The sequence below is a fragment of the Melospiza melodia genome, chromosome 12, assembly GCF_035770615.1.
Source record: "Melospiza melodia melodia isolate bMelMel2 chromosome 12, bMelMel2.pri, whole genome shotgun sequence".
Taxonomy (NCBI): domain Eukaryota; kingdom Metazoa; phylum Chordata; class Aves; order Passeriformes; family Passerellidae; genus Melospiza; species Melospiza melodia.
In genome coordinates, this window is record NC_086205.1 from 18,137,450 (window position 1) to 18,158,641 (window position 21,192).

The window sequence follows — 21,192 nt, forward strand, 5'->3', positions numbered from 1 at the left end:
CCTTCCTAAGGTCCCCTGGGGAAGGAGAGGAGGAGCTGGGAGGAAGGCTGCTGCCTGAGCCTCCTTCCATGGCTGACAAAGCATCTCTTGACAATACATAACCTACTAAAGAAGTCCTTCATTTTCCCTGGTGGTGGGAAAGTAAGGATGGGATTTAATTTACAGCCAAGAATATTTGGTCTGGACAGCAGGAGAGACGGTTTAAGGGTGAAGACAACACTGCCATAGAGAGGACTGCCAGGGGAGGTTGTGGGATCTCCATGTGCCATGTTTTCAAGGTCACACTAGATAAAGATTTCTTGGGAATTACATGGAAGGAATGGGTTTAGCTGTATTGTGTGGATTGAGATCCTTCTATAACTCTCAAAAATTCTTTTTATGATAACCACTTCTGCTAATAGGGAGGACAATATTCATCTCATTTAAGCCTTAAAGGCACGAAACAAACCTGTCTCAGATGCTTACCTAAAGAAAAGATGCAGCTTCTCCACTGACAGGAGGGCCACCTTAGACAACATAACTGTCTTGCAGGCTGCTAAAGTTCATGGAAATTAATCCCATCTTGAAGATGATCTGTGCAGCACTGTGCAGGAGATTTCTAAGAGAAAAGGGCTTTCATAAAAAGGTTCATAGACAGAAAGGGGAGAAAAACAAAGGCTATAAGCAGGGTGCAGATATTTAGCATGTATCTGTGGAAAAGCTTACCGGCATACGCTGGACTCCCCACCACATGAAGCATTTCTGTCAGGGAGAGCATTCAGTGCTGCACCAGGTTCTCTGGATGGAGAGGTGGAGCTCAGCCTGTGTGGGGACCAGTGATATTTCCCAGGCAGATGGGAGCAATCCTGATTGTTTACCGCAATGATAGCCTAGAAACAAGTTTCTAGAAGAGATAGGCTTTGCTAACCACACTTCTTTCTATTGTGCCCGTAACAGTTTGAATAATGTTCCTCCATTCAGCTGCAGAGCAAGGTCTCTGGCTCTGCTGTCACACCATCATAACACAAATTTGAGAACATTTGTGGACACCTTCCCATACAACCCAACTCTGCAGATTACTGCATGGGTTAGGGATGGAGTGCTCTCTACTGCAAAAGCACACAATTTTAGGAACAGTGCAAAATTCATCAAGACATGGTCAGTATGACAGGGGTGAGCCTCCCAGGACACTTTTGTATCCTTACTTCACTCAACAGTAAAACAGACTCTTGAACTATGCTCAGGAGCCACACAATGAAATTTTGAACCTAAAAGAGAAAAAGGTGAAGGATATGAAGCATAATTGCAGGTGGAGGCTTGAGCAAAGTAAATACCATTCAACTTGAAAAAATAATTTCACACGCTAGCAAACAAAAATGAAATTTATAAGAAGTTTATTGGATTGGTAAAATGTAATAAAAAAGCATTTGTGATACTTTTTCTGCAAAGAAAAAAGGCATCTGGTGATTTTGCATATTTATTTTCCCTTACAAAACATTTGAAAAGCATAACTGATAAAAAGGATAACAACTGAAAGAGCAGAGCAAAGAGGAAAATACATCTCAATATAATTGGATAATGCATAATAAAAATACAGAAAACACATGCTTAAAACAGCTTTCATTCTCTTACTGTAAAAAGTCATTTTACGTGTTGAATAAAAAATATATGCCGGTTGCTCTGAAAATTGCAGTTTAGAAGAGGTAACTAGCTGAGAACAAAATATATATATCTATATATATTTATAAATATAGAAAATGTGTATATGCTGCATCTGTCCTCAGAACAAAATTGGAATAAATGATTTTTCAATTCATGCACACAAGTTACCAGAGAAAAAACTTCATTTATTGCTTAGCAGATCGATCCTGTAAGGTGCTGACTGCATTTCCTGAGTGCCCTCAAAGCCCTGTGGAAGGAGTCAGTGAGGGAGACAAGTGGCCTGATGGGTTCAGTGACAAGGGAGGCTACTCAGCAGCTCACAGGAGGTGCACTCAGCAAGTCACAGGAATCGGGAAAATTCCAATGGCAGCAGGATTAGGCCCCTCACAGACTTGGGTAGTGCTTTTGCTCAGCAAGGTGTAAAACTCTGATACCCCCAAGCTCTGACAGACAGGAGACCACTCCTAAAAGCTCAAGTAATGTTACTTCATTAGGATCCGAGGGCACAGGGTGTGCAGCAGAAGCATTCCTCATACAGAAAGTGCTTCCTTGTGCCTCCCCCTGCCCAGATCCCTAGGATAGTGATTCACATTTAAAAGGAAGACGCTGCCCACACCACTGAGAGCCTGTCTGCTGACACTGGACAGGGAGGAGAGTGGCCAGTCACACTGCCTCCCCACTGCAACAAAGGCAACAACACAGAACCTTCTCCATCTCATGGGCTAAACCAACAACCACCCTGAAGTTGAAGCACCACCTGAAACCACTGTGAACTACAGCACATCCAGTACAGATCATCCCCGGTGAGCCCTCGGAGCCCACAGGTCTGCAACTGGCAGGGACAGGCCAAGGCATAGCAGCTACATAGGCAAATACATTCCTGGGGGCACTTCCTCCTTGCAGTCTGAAAGGCCTGAATCATTCTCCCAGCCTTTAGGGGGTTCTCCATGTAGCCAAGAGGAATCCTTCTGGAATGACCTATGTGTGGTTCAGACCCCCTTGTATCTGCTCACAGGTGAAGCCAGCATGAGAGACTGGGCTCTGAAACACGACAAACCTCTGCTGTTTGTTCCCTTCTGGAAAGTGATTTCAATAAATGCAGAATTAGTACTCAGGGTCTCTCATCTGACTAACTAGAGGGAAGGCACTGGAGGCTGCTTTCCAGGCTTTCTGACTGTCTAAAACACAAGCTGTGGCATGGAAAAGTATAGGCCCACCAAGGAAGCTGATGTCTCACCAAGGCAGATCCTTTCTAGCAAGACTATAAAAGTCCAGCCATTACTTGACTCTGCCCATACCTCTACCAATACTCAGTTCTCCCTTTCCAAAGAGACAGTAGAGCAGGTCACAGTGGTGCAGTTCAGAGCATCAAAACATCAAATCTTTCCCTTCACTGCATTTCCAATACACCTGGCATTTCCTGTCTGATCACAGCAGGGAAAATTTTGCTAAAACATTATTTTGGGGATTGAAAATGAGAGCATACCAGCCTTTTTAATACAGTAGCACCAAACACTTTGGTTCACCTTCAGATTTTCTCTCTTCTAGCATTATATAAAAAATGAATGATGTAGATTTTATAAGAGACATTATTAAGGGAATAAATTCTTCAAATATGAATAACCCTGGAGTTTTGATCAGGAAGAGATGTTTGAGGAGATATACCCAAGTACCTCTGCTACAGAACAGTTGCCCACCAGACAACAGGGTGTACAAAGGAAGACAAGCTGCACTAATGGGATATGCCATTGCTTTGCTTATCCCCATGGAGAACAGATGCTCATCATTAGCCTCTCACTTCTCCATCACCCTCCTACTTCCCATCTCTCTACCATCCATAAAGGAGCACAGCAGGTCTCTGAAAAGGCACACAGTGAAGCAAGTGGAATACTTTACTTACTTTTTGTAAAGGCAGCTCTCTCAATAGCCTACTTGTCACCTTGCTGGTTGTTCTGCTGAGATGCTTGTCAGGAGCTTAGCTACTTAGGCACATTAGAAATATTCCTTTTTAGGTGGATAAAGCAAAGAACTAGATCAGACTTGAGGGACAAGGCACAAAATGTCCATTTGCAAAACTGAAATGGGTTTCCAGCCCACACAGAGCTGTCAGTAAAGCACTGGCAGATGCAAAAAAGAGCTCCAGTTTGGATTTTCAATGGATACCATCTCAACACAGTTGAAACTCAAACTACAACCTCCGGCTGTGCATTTCAGTGCAAACTGCTCTTATCTCATGCAGCCCTGAATGAAACATTAGCACAAAGGCAGCCTAATTGGAACAGGATCTTCTCCTCCCTCCCTGCAAATCCTCATCATTGCACACAATCCCATAGCTAATGGCAAAGAGAAAACAGCTGATTCTGGCAAACACTCTCACTGGGAAGGCAGGATCAAGCCCTAGGCTGGACGCAGACTCACCATGGGGAGCAGCACTGGCTGTGGAGAGGATGAGGCTGACCTTGCTCCCTTAGCAGGCCTTCCTCACTCCCATGCTGCAGCGGTGTGGAAAGCTGGAGCTGGAGCAAATGTTTGCAGAGGAGATGCTGGGTTCTGGCTTAGTTTAGGGAACAGAGGGTGTAATTTTTCTCCTTGTATGCCACCAAAGAAGATTATAAAAGCAACAAGAAACTACACTGAATGGCCATCTCCCTTTCATTTTGAAATGTAAGCATTTCCCCCAGTGAAGGCGTTCCTGCTGTGTAGAATTCCTATTCTGAAAACTTCTCTATATCAGACTGGAAAATATTCTTATTGCATTTGCTGGTTCCAAATTCTAGGTAAGCACTCCTAGACGGAGCTACTGTTTTCATTCAGTGCCCAAGCCAAAGTGGCTCCACATCCTATGGGGACCAGGGCAAGACTACAACTCAACAAATGAAAAGTAAAAATAATGATACCTTGAAAAAGCACATGGTCTTGATTATAAAAAATGCTGAATAAGCAAAGCTACTATGGAAGAAAATCAGCAGGAGACATAGGAACAGCCATTAAAATAAAAAATCAGAGCAATTCTGCCCTTTATTTTCTTGCCACGTTATTATTTTCACCTCTCTCTTCTCACAGATGAAGTGGGGCAGGCCAGTTCTTTTTCCTTTTCAAGCTGGCTTTGCTCTCTGGGCTGTCACGCTGCTGGCACAGCCCTGTGGAGACAGGACTTCCCGCACTTCGGGGGAATGCTGAACTGGGGCTATTTTTTAAACATCAAACTATTCCTGTTCACTGTACACTCTGCTTCCAAAAATAAAACAACCATCCAAGCCTTTAAACAAGTAGACGGACCCTTTAAAGTCTCATAACAATGTTTTAAACCTGGGCTAGGAGGGATGGGAACGGGAATACATTTTCCTACTAATTGGAAATAATGAAACTGATGTTTGTGGATATGAAATGCTGGGTAATAACAAATCAGAGGTCTGTGGCTGAGCCTGTTCTGCCAGCCAGCCTTTGTGAGAAAAAGAGAGCAAGAAAGGTTTTTTTTCTTTGCATTGATGAACTTAAAATGAAAGCAGGGGCAATACATGGGAAGGAAAAGGGTAGACAGGTACAGGGCATGGAAATTATTTGCCTGGAGCAACTACAGAAGTAGGCAGAAAAATGGCAAAAATAATGTATCCTTATTCCTTTAGCCCTGGTTCCTAAAACTAGTTTGGGAATGAACTGGGGGAAGGGGAGGAAGGAGCAGCAATTTGAACACAGCAGATGCTCCAGTTAAACCATATCTTCCCAAAGAGGAACCGAGGGTGGGGGCAGGGGAGATGGCTATTATTAATGTCCTTCCGTATATAGCAAAGCAGACATCCTGCATAATGGCAAAACAATACATCAATAATAGCCCAAGAATAGCTTCCTACCGGTTTTTTCCCCCTGACAGTTAGAAACATAAAGAGAAAAATCAAGCTGCTGAGATAAATAGCTGAGTCTCCACCCCCACCTCAAATTGCCTTGGCATATTTTAAGAGATAAATGGTTCTATGAGAAATTTAAATAGCTTTCTCTTTTCTTTTTTGGCAGCTGCAGGAACTGGGTCAGGTGTAGAAATTATTAATTTAGAGGCCTGAAAAACCCATGTTTGAAACTAAGTTTTTTTTTCCTTTAAAGCATCAACTTTCTTAGAAGCAGAGTTACAAAAAAATAAGAAATAATTGAGGGGTATTTTTTAAACAGAAGTCAGGTAAAAATAATGAAATAACAGTGCAGGCTGTCGAAAAGGGACAATTTGTTTAACAGTTTAATGGATATTAAAAGTATCCATAGTAGATTGTTAATGGGTTTTATTGCAGAGTGTTGTACTTGCCTAATGGCTTTCATTCCTCTTGATCAAACATAACACTGGGAGTCTGCCTTGAGGAAAAAGTCTGGGGGGCACCATTCTGTAGCTTCACCCAAAGTTTAGTGCATGTTTCCAAAGAGACAAGAGATTGCTGCAAAGTGACTAGCACCAAACATTCCCATGAGGAGCCCATTATTCTCCTGCAGGTCTCAGAACTGACACCCCAGGGAGCTTGAGGCTGTGCTGGCTGGTGCTCAGAGCTGGTGAACCTGGTGCTGAACCACGTGTAAATCACTGCCTTCCCCCTCCCACTCAAGTTACTCTTGCTTTGCACATTGATACCGGGATTTGTAACACAGCTTTCTGCTCGATGCCAACAGCCATCTCCCTCCTCATGCCATATGGGGAAGGATCTCTTTGCAACCATAAAACCTTGAATCTTACAGAGAAAAAAGGTCAAATCCTTTAGGAACAGCTCTGAGCAAAGAAATGCTGATGAACTATCTCACAGGAGAGAACACTACTTAAGACCTCTAAAAGGTGCAAATATCCAGTCCTATAAAGAACTCTGAGGTCTTGAAAGATACCCAGTTGGCAGGCAGCCCACTTCCACTGCTGCATGGCTGGTGAAATCCTCCTGTTCCTCGTGCTCTTCGTCCCAAATCAGGTGGATACCTGAGAGGGAGGAGACTCCCTCGTTTATACTCACTGCACCTCTCAGGGCTCATGGCTCGTGCTCTCCTTCCCTCAGTGACCAATCAAAAATTAAAATGGTGACAGAGGGGCAGATGTAAATAGAACTGCAGTGCCTAGAAAGTCAGAGCACAGATAGGATCAGAAGACAGACTGTAATTACAGGCCCTGCTACTTATTACATAGGCCAGTTGGGCTACATGAGCCTTTGGTGGAAACTTCCTGTGCAATTAATAAGGAGAAACAGAATACTTTTGCAATCACTTTTCTAGCTTTCATTGTGGGGGTCCAATCCTGCCATCCTGGATTAGCTCTGATCATAGACAATCTTTCTCTGCATAAAATGAAGGCATCTGTTCTGTAAGACTAACAAAAAAAAAAAAAAAAAAAAAAAAAGAAAAAAGGACAAAACCCTCATTGCAAACCTACACCATGCACTCAAGAAGGAAAGGAAACTGATCCTGATCCCCCCCAGATCGTAATCTGACAATGTTTTTAAGGCATCTGGCAAAAAGGAAGAAGAAAGAAGAATGCTATGAAATATTTAAAATCCTACTTCTGTCAAGAATACATAAGAGAAGAAAGGTGAGTTTGCAAGGGCTGCATTATTTGTAAGGTAAAACCTGAAAGCACCACCTTTTGCATAGAGGCACAAGGTGCCCTTGGCCTGAGCCAGAGCGGTCCTGAGAACAAACACCAGGCACTGATTCGACAGGGACTGGTGTGACAAAGTCAAGGCTGGGTGTGAGAGGGACCAAAGCACTGTCCTGCAACACCCTGGCATGTACCATGGCACATGGGTTGATAATACAGCAAAACAGCTGCTCCTTTGCAGCCAGCAACTCATCCTCCTCATCTAAAGCTTGAATCAGATTTTCAAGAGCATGAGAAACAGAGCATGCCCAGGGGAGGACTTCTCCTAAAGGCACTTTTTTATTGCTGAGATTCTCACCAAAGAGACTTCCAAGGAAGGGGAGAGTGCCCTGTGAGATCTGAGACCCATCAAATGACACTTTGCTTTGCTCCTGCACCCAGGATTTTGCCCTTCCCCATCTCAAAACCCCACTGGTATAGAGCACCTTTGCAAAAAGGTCTCATCTGGGCATGACCACTGGGCTGATCCCAACCCTATCACAAGAAGCAGGCACAGAAAAGGGCTGGATGTGCCCAGCTGTCATCAGGAGGAGTCCTGATGCAGGTATTCAGGAGATGCAATGCTCGGCTGAGTCTTTTTCTTGGTCACATCCACCTGCCTGCCTCACAGTCCCAGTAGAAACTGTAACAGACTTCAGGACTGGTACTGGGCATACAAATGGGATCAAAATGATCCTGAAACGCTGAAGAAAAAGACTTTGGAACAAAACTGGCACGGCCACAATCCCCACAATGCTTGTGTAAGAGAGAAAGAAAGAATCCCTAGAATGTATTTATCAAAAGCCATTTTATGCAGATTTTTCCTTCTGAATATTTAAAACATGGTGAATATTAAACTTCAGAGATTCTTAATATGTTCCAAAGCCCCAGGGACCTTTGAAATGCTAGCTCATCAATATGCAGCATCTAATCTTGTCAGAAAAAAAAAAATAAAGAGGGGGAAAAAGAAAAGCTATTCATCCTCTGCACACAGAGGTTACAGTGAGACTCCCAAGGAAAATAAAAAAACAACCAACTTCCAGCATCTTATGCAATAGGTTAAATTTACTCTGGTTGGGAAAGTTTCACTTTCTGCAAGAGAGAAAGTGCCTGTACGTGCATAGCTACTGGAAGCTTCTTCTGAAGTGTGAGGCTGAAACTGTGTAGCTGGATTACAGTAAGTAGTTTATTAAAAAAAACAAGGCTTGTGGCTTTGCCTCTTGTTCCAGTCCAATGCAGTCTCAGGATCCCCTCTCCAAAGGCCAGCAGACAGTGCGCCACCTAAAAATCCATTCTAGTCCAAAATGCTGTGGTTGAAATGGTTTTGCTTGTTTATAAAGTTTAGTGTTTCGTATCGCTTGCATCTGACCTTCAGCAGAAAGAAAAGCTCAGTTAAATTGTGCAAATATGTACCAAATGGGAACAAGGGAAGGCAGCCAAAAATGCTGCATGAGCTTTTGCAGGGCTGCAGCCTTTTAGGAGCACCAGTTAGATGAACTGGATGAGAGGCCAAATTGATTTAGGCTCCAGGCAGGAGCTTAAAACACCATGACATCCAAATTCACAAAGAAAATGTTCTGTTGCTGCAACCCCAAATTTCCTGCACATGAAAACACTGTTTTCTTTCATCTTTAGTAGATGCTCGTTCTGTAATCCGACATTTAAAAATGAACAAACAAACAGGAGTCAGCTGACAAAGGATTCTTGCTGGTGAATGGAAGTAGGTCACTCTGAGTATTTAGCTTTTACAGTCTGGCTTAATATTAGTGTTGTACACAGAGCAGTAACAAAACTGCACTGGAGACAGGGAAAGACTCTAATTTTGTCTTTTCTGTGAAAATTAGCATTAAGGTTCTGCATTAATGTGCAATGCTTCCCCAGCACCCGATATCTGGTTAATTAAAATAAAAACCACAACCACAAAGCAAACCACACACTAAATTAAACAGCAACAAAAAACCCTTGCTGGTCAGCCTGCATTTAAAGACATCTCAGTATGAGTAATTGGGGAGAGAGGAATTTTCCTGAAGGAACATAAAAGAAAATGAAAGCTCTACATACAAGACCAAATAAAATCTTCTGTCTCTCATGAATGCAAATTCTGGCTGCCCTTTTACACAAACATATTAAAGGAATATAACTGGAGGAAAAAAAATAAAAGAGGAAAAGCTAATAAAATCATTTTTGAGGAAAAAAATATTTAAAAAACAAACTATCCTTCAAACATATTTCTTCATGGTAAATCCCTGCAATCATGCGGTTCTAAATTACATGGTTAAATATGACTGAAAAAGTAAGGCACAATTTCATAATCATTTCAAAAGCAATAATTATAACAATTTTCTTTGATATCCATATGGCAGGCCACTGATACTAAGGATGCACGAAACTACTTGATTAAAGATCTGAACAAGTTTTTACAACTACTAGCTAAGACTCACAATACCTCGGTGAAGTAAGTAAGAAACCATCTTTACTGCAAAGACGAGTGCACACTGAGGACATGGAAAAAGTGGGTAAGAGAGGCTTGTGGACAAGGGGAGGCAGAGGCAGGAAAGCAGAGGCACCCCAAGTGTGATGTTGCTGGGGAGGGACTCTAACCCCTGGAAATGTAAAGGTAATGCCACCACTGGGGCTTCTGTCTCCTTCCTCATTTTCTAAAACATCTAAGTAGGATAACAATACTGGACAAATAGCAAAATTTAAAAAAAAAGAAAAAAAAAAGAAAAAGGTTTTAACTGGATGCTCTTGCTACCCGTGATAAACCCAGTGCTTCCACATGTTACATGAAGCCAAAGGGACCAGGGACACGTAGTCAGGAGTGAAGCCCAGTGCACTGCAAGTAGCAACAGTCAATACTGCAGCCTGGATTTCTGCTCAGTTACAGCCCCACAAACACCTGACATGTGTGTGTATGCCAGACTGCTCTGCAAGGGTGCAACTTAGCTTTTTTGAGACCACAGCAGAAAATTTCCAGGCTGAAGTGAGAGCTGCTCCTCAGTGTCCACCAGGAAACTTACTGAGGCTGTGCTTTTTCTCTTAGATTTTCAGATGCTGGATGAATGTTATAATTTCACATGTCTAAAGTCTGTTCTCTCTCAGGCTCCAAATGCCAGCTGGGCAACCAACTGTTGCAACTTCAAATCTGAAATGCTGAGGGAGACAGGTAATATTTCTAGAAATGCTGAAGGAAAAATGCCATTCCCAAGCCCAGAAAGGAGATTAAATTCAATCAGTATCTCTTGATTTTCATGGCAGTTGCCATAATGTGCCTATATTCTTCAGTAATTTCAGGGGAAAAACCAAAGACAAAAAGACCCCAAGTACAAATAAGAAAATTGCAGCTGCCACAGAAAAAGACACTGGCAGTCCCTATAGCCAGCCACTCCATGGCTTTAAGATGGATAAGAAAAATGAATCCAACAGAAGTAACACTGTTATTTTAAGAGTCACATTACTTGGATTGTTCTAACAAAGGAAACAGTGACTTCAAAATTAGCAAAACTAGTTAAAAATAGGAAAAAAAATCTTGTAAAAAGTTTCAAAGCTTTTTTTTTAATTTCCAATACCGAACCATTTCCCAAGAACATTTGCTTGGTTTTAAGAAGTATTTTTATCCAAAAAAAGTTTTCAAAATTGTAACAGAAACTTTAATTTACCAGCAGAAGAAACCCAAGAACTACAAACAACTGCGAAAGAAGACATGGGTCTTTGAAAAATAAAAATATTTGCTAACAATTCTGAAATTTATTTAGATAAAAATTCAGTATAATTTTAATCATAACAGCAAAAACAACCCCCAAAAATGTTGTGGGTAACATTGCAAAAAGAGAGAACTTCTCATTAAAAAAATTGCCCTTCTACTATCACATAATTTAGTGTAAAAATTGCAACCAGCTCTAACTGGAAATAGTCTTCTCACAGCTCTCTTGGTCTGTATTTTACTAACCTCTAGGTTATGGAGCAGTTCCTACCCTCCTTCCACAACAAACCCTCAGTTACCATTGCTGGTGTTTTCTCATGGGAATTTCACCACAGTGGGACGGTTCAGCATCCCTCTCCAGGAGCCCCAGCTTGCAGCACTGAACCTGTGTGAGGTGTTGTCCGCCCAGGCTGCTGAACAAACAGCAAATCACCACTGTGACCCCACTGCAGGAACCAGACACCATCAGACACCAGCCAGCAACTCAAACCCTTTCTGAGCCACTCAGCTCAAGCACCAGGTATCCAACATTTATCCTTGACATGGGATTTCTCCCAAGAACCTTCTCTAGGGTCCTGTTATCCCCTGCCTTCCAGACTTTCCCAAAATCAAAAGGAACCAGCATTTATCAAACCTAAGCCAGGCAGCAGCCATAACAGGTCCAAAGAGATTTCAGACTTGTTGCATATTCTCTTTAACAACCACCATTTCTTTAAAGACACTTTTTCTTCATTCTTCTCAGGCTCATTTTGCTGATAGGCAGAAAGTCAACTTAAGGCCTGTGTTTTGTTAAAACCTCACTCCTGCTATCAGGATGAACACTATTATGTAGAGTGACAAACACTTTGGTACTCCCACACCTCTATGATTAAGTCATTACTCAAGTGTTTTGCAGCCATGATAAAAATCTAAGAATTAAAATATTAACACCTCTCCCAAAACCAAAATTAGAAGTGTGTTATCTGATAGGCTAAAGAATTGGTGTGGATTTCTGTTTTTAAAAGCAATGTTCAATTAATAAAATATGTGACAATAAAACCATCACATTCACAAAATACTAGTGTTAGCCTTGGGGATGTGCTTAAGGATTGGGCTGTAACCAAGGCAACCCAATCTCCTGGAGAAAGTTTAAGTAGAGAGTTTTAAAGCCATTGCTCAAAGACACAGTAAATCTGGCTGTAGGGCTACTTGTGACATATGGAAGATGCCACAACCACCCAACACAAAGCACTCATCTTTTGACAACTCAACCTCCTGTCATCCAAATGGTACATTTGATCAGCTGTGGTGTTCTCCTGCAGTTGGCATAAGGATGACACAGGAGCCATTTCCTGTCTTCTGGATAATTTGACAGAAATTTAACTGTGCCCACATCCTACCCAGATCAAACCTGTATGATCAGGGGATAAAGAACCAGTCTGGTATTAATGGCTTATGTCACACCACGCCATGGCTTTAAGTCTGCACTTAAACAAACCCCAGGGACATAAATATTTTGCTAAATTAGAACCTGATCCTGGGCCCTGTCTGGCCACAGAAATCATGGGATCAGGCCCGACTTGCCAACAAATGCTAGACAAAGACAAAGCAGCATAAGCAGAAACTGCAGACTTGAACAGTAATGTTGGGGTGATCTTCCAATTCTTTCTGAAAGGAACAGTTTGGACATTACCACAGCCACAGATGATGTGAATTTTTGTCATGGCTAGGAAGGTCCAATGAAAAAAGCAATGTCTCTTTGGCAAAAAGACTCCTTCTTTGGAACAGATAAACATGATATATTATAAGTATGTGATAAATATTGTGATGAAGCCATATCCCAGTGGTTCTTAATTGCAGTGCAATTGAGATAAATCCCACCAGCATTTCTTATTAAATCCTGAAGCATCAGCAGGGAGATTTCCATATACATGTGGGTGATGAGAGCCTCTGTGATACAATATCTTTCAAATATATTTATAGCAATTTTGGAAAACAAAACCACACAGAATAAAGAAGAGGGTTTTAGACACTCCCTCCTTCCAACGGGCAGATGGTTTTGGTGTCTAGGGATGAAAAAACCCCCATCATAGTACCTTTGCACAGATGTGTCAGGTCTAGAAACCAGCCACAGCACCTCAAACATCAACACTGTTCAATCTTTGTCAATCATATTTCATCCATGAAGTATTTAATGCTTGAAAAGTTTGGCTCTCACCTCCCTGCATGCCAGCCCAACTCACCACAGCACTCTCATAACAGAGAGGATTCAGAGCTGGATCTCCTGGCTGGCCGCGTGCATTGCAATGGGCTGGAATCCCAGGCCTACATACCAGCAAACTTTTCTGGAAAGAGAAAATAGAGCTCCAGAAATCACTAGTTTGTGCTAGTCTGTGACTAGTTTATTCCCCATAATGTCTCTGGGAAACTGCAAAGAAGCTCTCTCATGCAGAGGGCAGAAGACAAGGAGCCATATGACTTGCTCCAGTCCAGCCTCTGGCACGGCCATAAAAAAGCCCAAAGGCTCTGAGTTCCAGCCCTTAGTCTAGGCCACATTCTGCTGGAAGGCACAGGAGCTTGAGAGTCTCATCAACCACTTGATTTAACACTCACAAGAGTAAGGAAGATCAGAGCTACGTTTTTTGCCTAATGAATGGCTCATTCTGCACCCAAATGCATCACATTTACCACCTGTGCTTGCATCCCAGCACTGACCTCCCCTGTTTTTGTAGGGTTAGTTCAAACTAGATTTGCTCAGTATTTGCAAGGTTTTTTGGACTGGTGGTGGTGCGGACTGTGTGTCAAGAAGCGAGCTCAGAAAGACCTTACATGCCACGGTTCAGGGAGCAGGAGCCCAGGTGGAACCTGGTGGGAGCTAGGATGCCAAAAAATCTGTTTATGTCTGAGGCAATAACATTTTAGCAGGCCAGGGTAGAAATCCAGTATAAAAAGTCAAACTGCTTCAGCACAGCCCCTATGGTGGTGAAGGAAGACTTCTACTCAATGATGCCACCCTTCTACAAAGAAGGATTCATTTCAAGCTGAGAATTTTGGGAAACTTCCCTGACACTGGTGAAGTTTGCCAACATATAAACCATGTAAGGAATGGAGGTTTCAGACTGGTATTTCTGTATTTGAATTTACCACAGACAGCTGAAGCTACTGAATATCACACTGCTCTTCCAGAAAGGTTAGTGCTAAACTGAAAAGAAACGCACCATATGCAGGAGCTGCAGTATCACATCACAATTTTTCCTTTGTTTCCTATCAGTTCAGCTCATCTAACTTTTCAGCATTAGTGGATATAATTATTCTCTGTAACAGAAGCCTGATACAAAGAGGAAAGCACCACATTCTTACTGTTTTTCAGTGGGATGCTTGAAAAAAAAGATCTGAAAAGTTACTCTTGAAAAGTTACATTTTGTCATTTTTATGGTCAATCAGCCTGCGACTGTTTCAGTTCTACTTCTTAATTTAAGTGCAAAGAAAGGTATTTTCCTTGATTACATCTGCAAATAAGATATTAATGTCAATTCAGTGATATGAAAATTACTCCCTCACTATGTAATTTGCACCTTAGTTATTATGGGTTTCATGAACAAGACTATTATAGCTGCTCAGAATGCCATGGATTTCTAATTTTTTGATTTGTTTTTAATTAACCAAACTAAAAAACCCAAAGAAATCCTAAACCCATGATCATGTGAAAGAAAAGGATTATCTGTGCCCAGGTTTTATTTACCTTGGGATATATAGTGATTCTGGACTGAAGATGAAAATGCTGCTGCTGGCCCAGCACTCTACTGCCATGGATTTCACAGAGGCAAGTTAAAAGTGGCTGGGATGAAAATGGAAGAAGAAAAAAATTGCCTGCTTTCTGGAATGGCATAATGAAGGATTTAATACCCTCTTTAGCTTTCTTAGGATGAAAACTGAACATGTATTTATGATGATTTTTTTGCTGTTGTTGAAACAAGACCTGATTTTTTAAACTGAAAAATACAAATCACATGTGTTAACATCAGAGAAATGTGTATCATCCCAAAGCCTGATTCAATCCCTGTTACTGTTGAAGGAAAATCCTCCCACTGCAATAACAGGAGATGGAAAAAGACTTTATTGCTTGAATGTCTACCCAGAGACCAACACTGCCAGTGGCCCTACTAGAATGGGCTCTGTGAGAGAGTGGTGTAAGATTTTTTTGAGCATCGCTTTGCACTGCAGTTCTATGTAGTCATTTTAATCTTTTTTTAACCACTGGGATTTCAGAAATGTGTTTTCAGCCCCACATCCCTTAAATATCTTCTCAAGGGACATGACTGGCTTATGCCTCTGGTAAATCAAAAGCATGTTGTGTGTAGTGTGTGGTGTATGTAGTGTGTGCAAGCTCACATCTTTTGTGATTGCTCATACATTGTGAATTGGAAGCATCACTACTGAATAAATTTATGCAATAGCTAAGTAGACTTTCATGAGTAAAAGAAAAACACTATTGAACTGGAAGGAATAGAGACAAGTAAGGGCCTAAGAAATGACCAATCTGTGTCCCAAGGATACAAGATCACACCTACACTCAGCTGCAGAACAGTTGCAGTTGCACTGTTTGTGTTAATGCTGGCTCTGCTCTCACATCTTCTAGGACAGTGGAGCTACTTCTGCTGGTGACACAGATCCTATTAAAGTCATCAGCAGACATTGAAGTCCCATGACTTCAATGAGAGCTGCTCAGGTTCTCAAAATAACTTGGGAGAAATAACTACCTCAGCCATCTTTCACCCTCTACCTTCATGTACTTCTTAAGAAACAGGAATCAAAGCATAGTAAGGACCATGTTCAGACCTCCTTATACAGGCAGATAACTTAGGTGCTGTGACCCTTAACTCCATCAGCTGCACAGAGAGCAGATGCTCTGACTCACTCACTGCCCTCCTGGACAGTTGTGTCTAAATTAGGTGCCTGTCATGGGTAGTCTGAACATGGCCACTCAAACTGCCCTCTTGTTCCAAGGCCTTCCAGTTTTACTTTTTTTTTTCTTTTTTTTTTTTTTTTTTCTTTTTTTCAATAACAGAGATTCAGACCCTAGGCTGGAAAGAAATCATGCAAAGCTTGTGCAATATCTCCCAATGGGCATCCTGGGGAGGGTCACAGTTGATACTCAGAGATCAGTGCTGGCCTTGGCAGTCAGAGCCTGGATCCGAGCAGAGTTGCAGGTCTTGCAGAGGATGTGCCCATCCAGAGGGTAACAGCCCTGATTGTCCCCTTCAGACAGGAGGCCACCACAGTCCTAGGAAATAAGTGAACAGGAAGAGCAAAGTAAATAAGAAAGAACAATATTAAGCAAAGAATCTATTAGTCAAAGAAACTCTCCTCACTCTCCACGTTGTAACAGGATCCAGCCTGAGTCAGTGCAAAGCATGAAGCTTTGGTACGTGATGTCTTTTACGATTAAGCCATTTTCTGATAAGAGACAATGCTGCAGAGAAGATGGGTTCCCAAGCTCCCTGCTGAATTTAATCCAATTGAAAATAAAAGGAGATTATTCCCTTCACATTTCTGAGGAAGCAAAGGTTTTTAGCATTGGAGAAACATCAAACTAAAGCACATATTTATTAATTCAAAAAAAGGATAAAAAAGAAGCATCACTGAGAAAAAGTTTAGTACCAATATCTAACTATAGGTAATCTCCTTTGGAACAGTTAATGCCATGAAGTTACAGCCTCCATTCCAGGAGTGGCAGCTAAGCAAAGTCCCTTCCTGTCTCCCCTACCAGAACTGTCACCAGTGTTTGCATTACAACTGGCCAAAAAGGTTATCGCAAAAAGGAGGATGTCAGACAGGAACATGGAAACCCCACTCCAAGGCCCCCAAACCTGCTCCAGAGACCTCAGCCTATAAGCTTTAAGGAAACTGCTAGGAAAGTTGGGAATTACCCCACACTTTGTGATCAAGCAATTGCTCGGCCCAGGACTGCTGATGGATCCATGTGTGTGAAAGTCTGGGTATCTCAGTAACCAGCATGGGGACATGCTGTATGATGAATTAGGCTCTACAAAATTTAGTGTAAGAATGCCCCAGCATCTTAAAAAATAATGGGCCTAAGTAATGGACTGGTATGTACCCTGAAAGCCAAGGTCAGATTGAGAATTGGACCAGATGCCTCAAGTTTCAGCCTAGACCTTTAAACCTTAGTCCATCCTTCTTTCCAATTAAGGTTATTAAAACCTGCAACTGCAATAAGAAATATATTTGGTCTCATTTTCTTACCCTGCCATCTGGCTGATATATTATCCAACAAGTAACACTAGCACTGAAGAATTCTTGAAGGTTCCCTAACACAGCTGTTCCCACATGCTAATTGCTTTAAGGTGATTTTTATTCTCTGTCTTCAGACTCTTACCATCAAAATTACATGAAGTGTGTAATGAAACTGAACAGGAAAAGTAGCATAAAAACCACTGCACAAAACAAGAATGATCATGTTTATATGTCCATTAAAATTCTTCAACCCAGAGCCATATGCTGAGTTTCCTGTACAATCTTGCTCAAATCCTAACATGCATTAGCTTTCATTTTAAGAACATAAAGATGAGCTACATTTGTGTCCAGGCTATAATTTATTAAGTTCTCCAGTATTAAGACCTAATTGCCTGAGTCACATTCTTTTGCTCTTCTAATGAACCTGTTATAAACAAGGGACCTGATTTTCCTCTCATTTGCACGAATATAAATGAGGAAAAATTCCTTGCTTGCTGAAGTCAATGAAGTAATTTGATTGTAGAGCCAGTGTTACAACAGGGTATGCCTGGTGTGTGGGCAATGTCAGGTGGTGATGAAGTTAAGCCATGCTTAACCTGCTTTCTGTCCCTGCTGTGCCTGGAATACCAACCTCGCACCGGTAGCACTGCACATGGAAGTCACGATCCAGGGCAACAATGCGCACGGTCTCCTCCTGTCCCGGGGCTGGCATGATGGGCTCCTTACACACAGAACACCTCGGGGCAAATTTCCTGAGGAGCAACAGACAGGCACAGTCATCTTCAAACTTGGAGCAAAAGTTTTTGTTAACTGGACCAGCCAGCTAGAAATGTGTGAATTTGCACCAACGCATGCGCACACACACACACACACACACACACACACACACGTGCACACACAACACAGGCTGGAGCTCTGCACAGCTCCTTCCTTGGAAAAAAACAGGCAGGAGCACTTTAGTCTTACAAGGCAATTTCAGGCATGTAGGATATTAAAGCACATTTATAAGGAGACGACTTATAGAACTTCTGACAGACAGCAGAGCATTTTGCCTGCCCTAATTAACAACTAAAGTGCCTGTTGAATGACCCTCAATTGTGGCACCTATGCACTGCCAGAACCCTCAGCCTCTAACAAAATCCATGCAAATCCTATGGTTAGAAAGATGACCAGAATCTGCTTCAAGAGCATCTCTTGAAAATAAAAATCAAACTATTAAAATTTGGAGATTGGAACTAATAGTTTAAAAGTCTGAAAAGAAATGGTAAAAAGAACTGCCTTGCACTAAGACTAATTTGTTGAGGTTTATGTCACCCACTTTAAACTTTCAAGCCATCTTACCCACTTATGCACACAGAAGCACATTTCTGGCTGTGCTCACTCTCAGACAAGAAGCATCAGGGCAATTCTGACTTGCTGCATCTTCTAGCTAAAACCTACTCAGTTATCCAACAGGGTGTTGTCCAGGCTTAAAAGGGAACAGGTCTGGGTGCAGAGACCCCAGTGTTCTCTCTTCCAGTCAGTCTGACTTCCAACTGTATAGTGACAATAACTCACTGCATGAAGAGACTGACTTGCATCAGGGTCAGCTCAGGGATCAAGAGAAGCACAGCCCTTTCTTTTTCCCTTCTATTGCTCACTATATGCCCTTCTGGATAATTCACCCATGTTCTGTATTCCCTCTGGTTTTGCTCCCCTCAGGTCCCATGAGAAGTGGCCACCTCTGCTCCTAGGCTTGGGAACATTTAGCCTGTGGTGAATCGTTCTCTATTTTAGTTCAAAACCTACTGGTACCAGTTTCCTGGCTGCAAATTCTGTCTGCAAAAAAGGAAATTTACACCCACAGAATCTGCTGCCATGTAATGAGAGCCAGGGTCAGGGGCTGGGAGTGACAGAGGGCAAAGCTTATGGCAAACATCAGAACACAAGGAGATCAAAGGCCCTTCTCTTCTAAAATGCCTAGTAAGGATTGACTCTGCCACCCAGCTTGTCACATGAACCACCTCAGAATTAACTATCTTAGAAAAGAAAAAAAATAAAATCTATCTGTACTAGGAATAAAGAAAAATATTAATTTCACTGGCAGCAGATGAAAGATGCCTGTGTAGCTGTGATCTAATGAAAGAATGAATTAAACAGTGGCTATAACGAGTGCTCTGAAAAATAACTTAAATGGATCATGATATGACCGGAGCTGTGGTGGCAATTAATTATGTGCTGCTTCATGCAGGCCCTTCCTTGTGCCATTTAGCTCAAACGTGGTACTTAAAAAATACTTCAACATTTCTTTGCCCAGGCTACTGTGAGTAATTCATTATGAGAAAAATATTATCTCCCAGGATCCTGAGATCATTCCTGCAGATTTCAGGGGATGTAGATCTGTTACCGTGGGGCCTGAGCTCAGGGAGTAGCTGAGTAACAGTGTGAGCATTAGCTACAGTTTTGTTATCAAGAGGATGTAGGTGTAGAACACTCAACCTCCAGATCAGGAGGACATGTCATCCCTAATCAACTAAAACTGGGTTGGTCAAAGTACTGCAAAATGTGTGGCTGGCCAAAGACATTCTGAGTGTCACATTGGGTCTTGTGCTATTCCCATCACCTTCCCCTCAATCCTTCACTCAACAATTTTTATGTCCTTCCTTGCACTGACAGCCTCCCACTTTCTACTCTCAGAGCCCCGAGGTGTGTATGCAGTCACTGCCAAAAGGCTTCAATGTGGGACATCAGCTCTCCTTCTCCTGACACCATGTGAGCCCTTGGCCTGTGGGGCTTTGGGAAGGGGCACTCTCCAAATTGCTGAGGGGGTGTGAGGGAAGTCCTTCAGGTGGTGCATGAAACTCCTGTTGGGCCTGTGCTCAGGACCACATTTTACCTTACACACAACTGGCAGCACAGAAAGGCAAAGCAACACAGCAGCTGCCAATTAACCCAGCCTAGCTGAGCTACAGGGAACATCCTCCTGTTGGATTCTAACATGCCAGTTAATTGTGGCTGCTTCCCTTTCTGTCAAGTCAGTCAGCTTCTTTGAGCTTTCAGACCCACACACTGATGTCATGAGGCTCTAATTAAGTCCACCTGCTTAGAAATTAAGAGGTAAATGGTTGAGATATAAACTCACATTTGTCAGTATTGATTTCATCTTTTAATTGAGGGGTGTAATGTATCTGTCTTTTCCATACAGGGCAAACATTTGTGCTCTGATTATATCTACCTGTCTTTCCCTAGATTACTTGTGATGATGGGGGTGGTAGTATGTCAGTGACAGAAATTACTTGCAGCTATACCTTTCAACTTACTTTAAATAGCAGTTTCACTATAAATTATTACCAGGGCTGTATTTTTAGTAGCTTAAAAAAGCTAATTAGCAACTAGAAACAAAAGGAGCTGTGAGCAGCCTGTGGCCACTGAGATCCCTCTAGCAGGTAAGCAAACACCTGCAGAGTGCAGGAGGACAGGACCTCTCTTAATTGCTCAGTGGAAGAGGCAGGGAGGTGGTGCTGTGAAAGTGCAGGTAGAGGCAGTGAAGAGAAACAGGCCCATGCATGGTGAAAAGGCAAGAGGAAGGCAGAGCACTTAAAACAGAGGGACACAGAGGTTATCCCTCAACTCAGCAGAATCGTACCCTAAGCAATTAACCTTGTATGCCATGGCTGCTTGGAGCAATGCTCTCCCTACTATTTAAGAGCCTTGGGAGGAAGCAGCATAGGGTTCAGAACTTCCTGAAAGCTCAGTGTGAAAAAGGAGAGATTTTAGGGGCAAAAGACCAATACAACAGGCAAAGCAGTGACAGCAGCTTAGGCCTTACTTATGGAAATCCTCAATGCAGTGGATGTTGCCACCAGCATCCACAGTGAAGGGGATGCCATCCAGGCTGCGGTGGCACATCACACAGGTGAAGCAGTGGGGGTGGTAGGCCTTCCCAGTGGCTCGGAGGATCCTTTCCATGATGGGCTTTGCACAGACACTGCACTGCTCCAGTGTATTCTGCAAAGAAAACATACACAACACATGTGAG

The 21,192-nt window shown here is 42.3% G+C and overlaps 1 protein-coding gene across 6 annotated transcripts in view; it reads right to left on the reverse strand.

Annotated features, from left to right (window-relative positions):
- Positions 1 to 1,356: 1,356 nt before the first annotated feature.
- LPP (LIM domain containing preferred translocation partner in lipoma) overlaps positions 1,357 to 21,192 on the reverse strand; it is a 331,785-nt gene continuing 311,949 nt past the window's right edge. For all 6 annotated transcript variants that reach the window (XM_063167037.1, XM_063167041.1, XM_063167039.1 and 3 more), the window contains 3 exons: positions 20,983 to 21,161; positions 17,806 to 17,926; positions 1,357 to 16,203 (listed from right to left, as the gene is read on the reverse strand). In XM_063167037.1, coding sequence (XP_063023107.1) covers positions 16,075 to 16,203; positions 17,806 to 17,926; positions 20,983 to 21,161 — 429 coding nt within the window. In that variant the 3' untranslated portion in view covers positions 1,357 to 16,074. The remainder of the gene's footprint in view (positions 16,204 to 17,805; positions 17,927 to 20,982; positions 21,162 to 21,192) is intronic.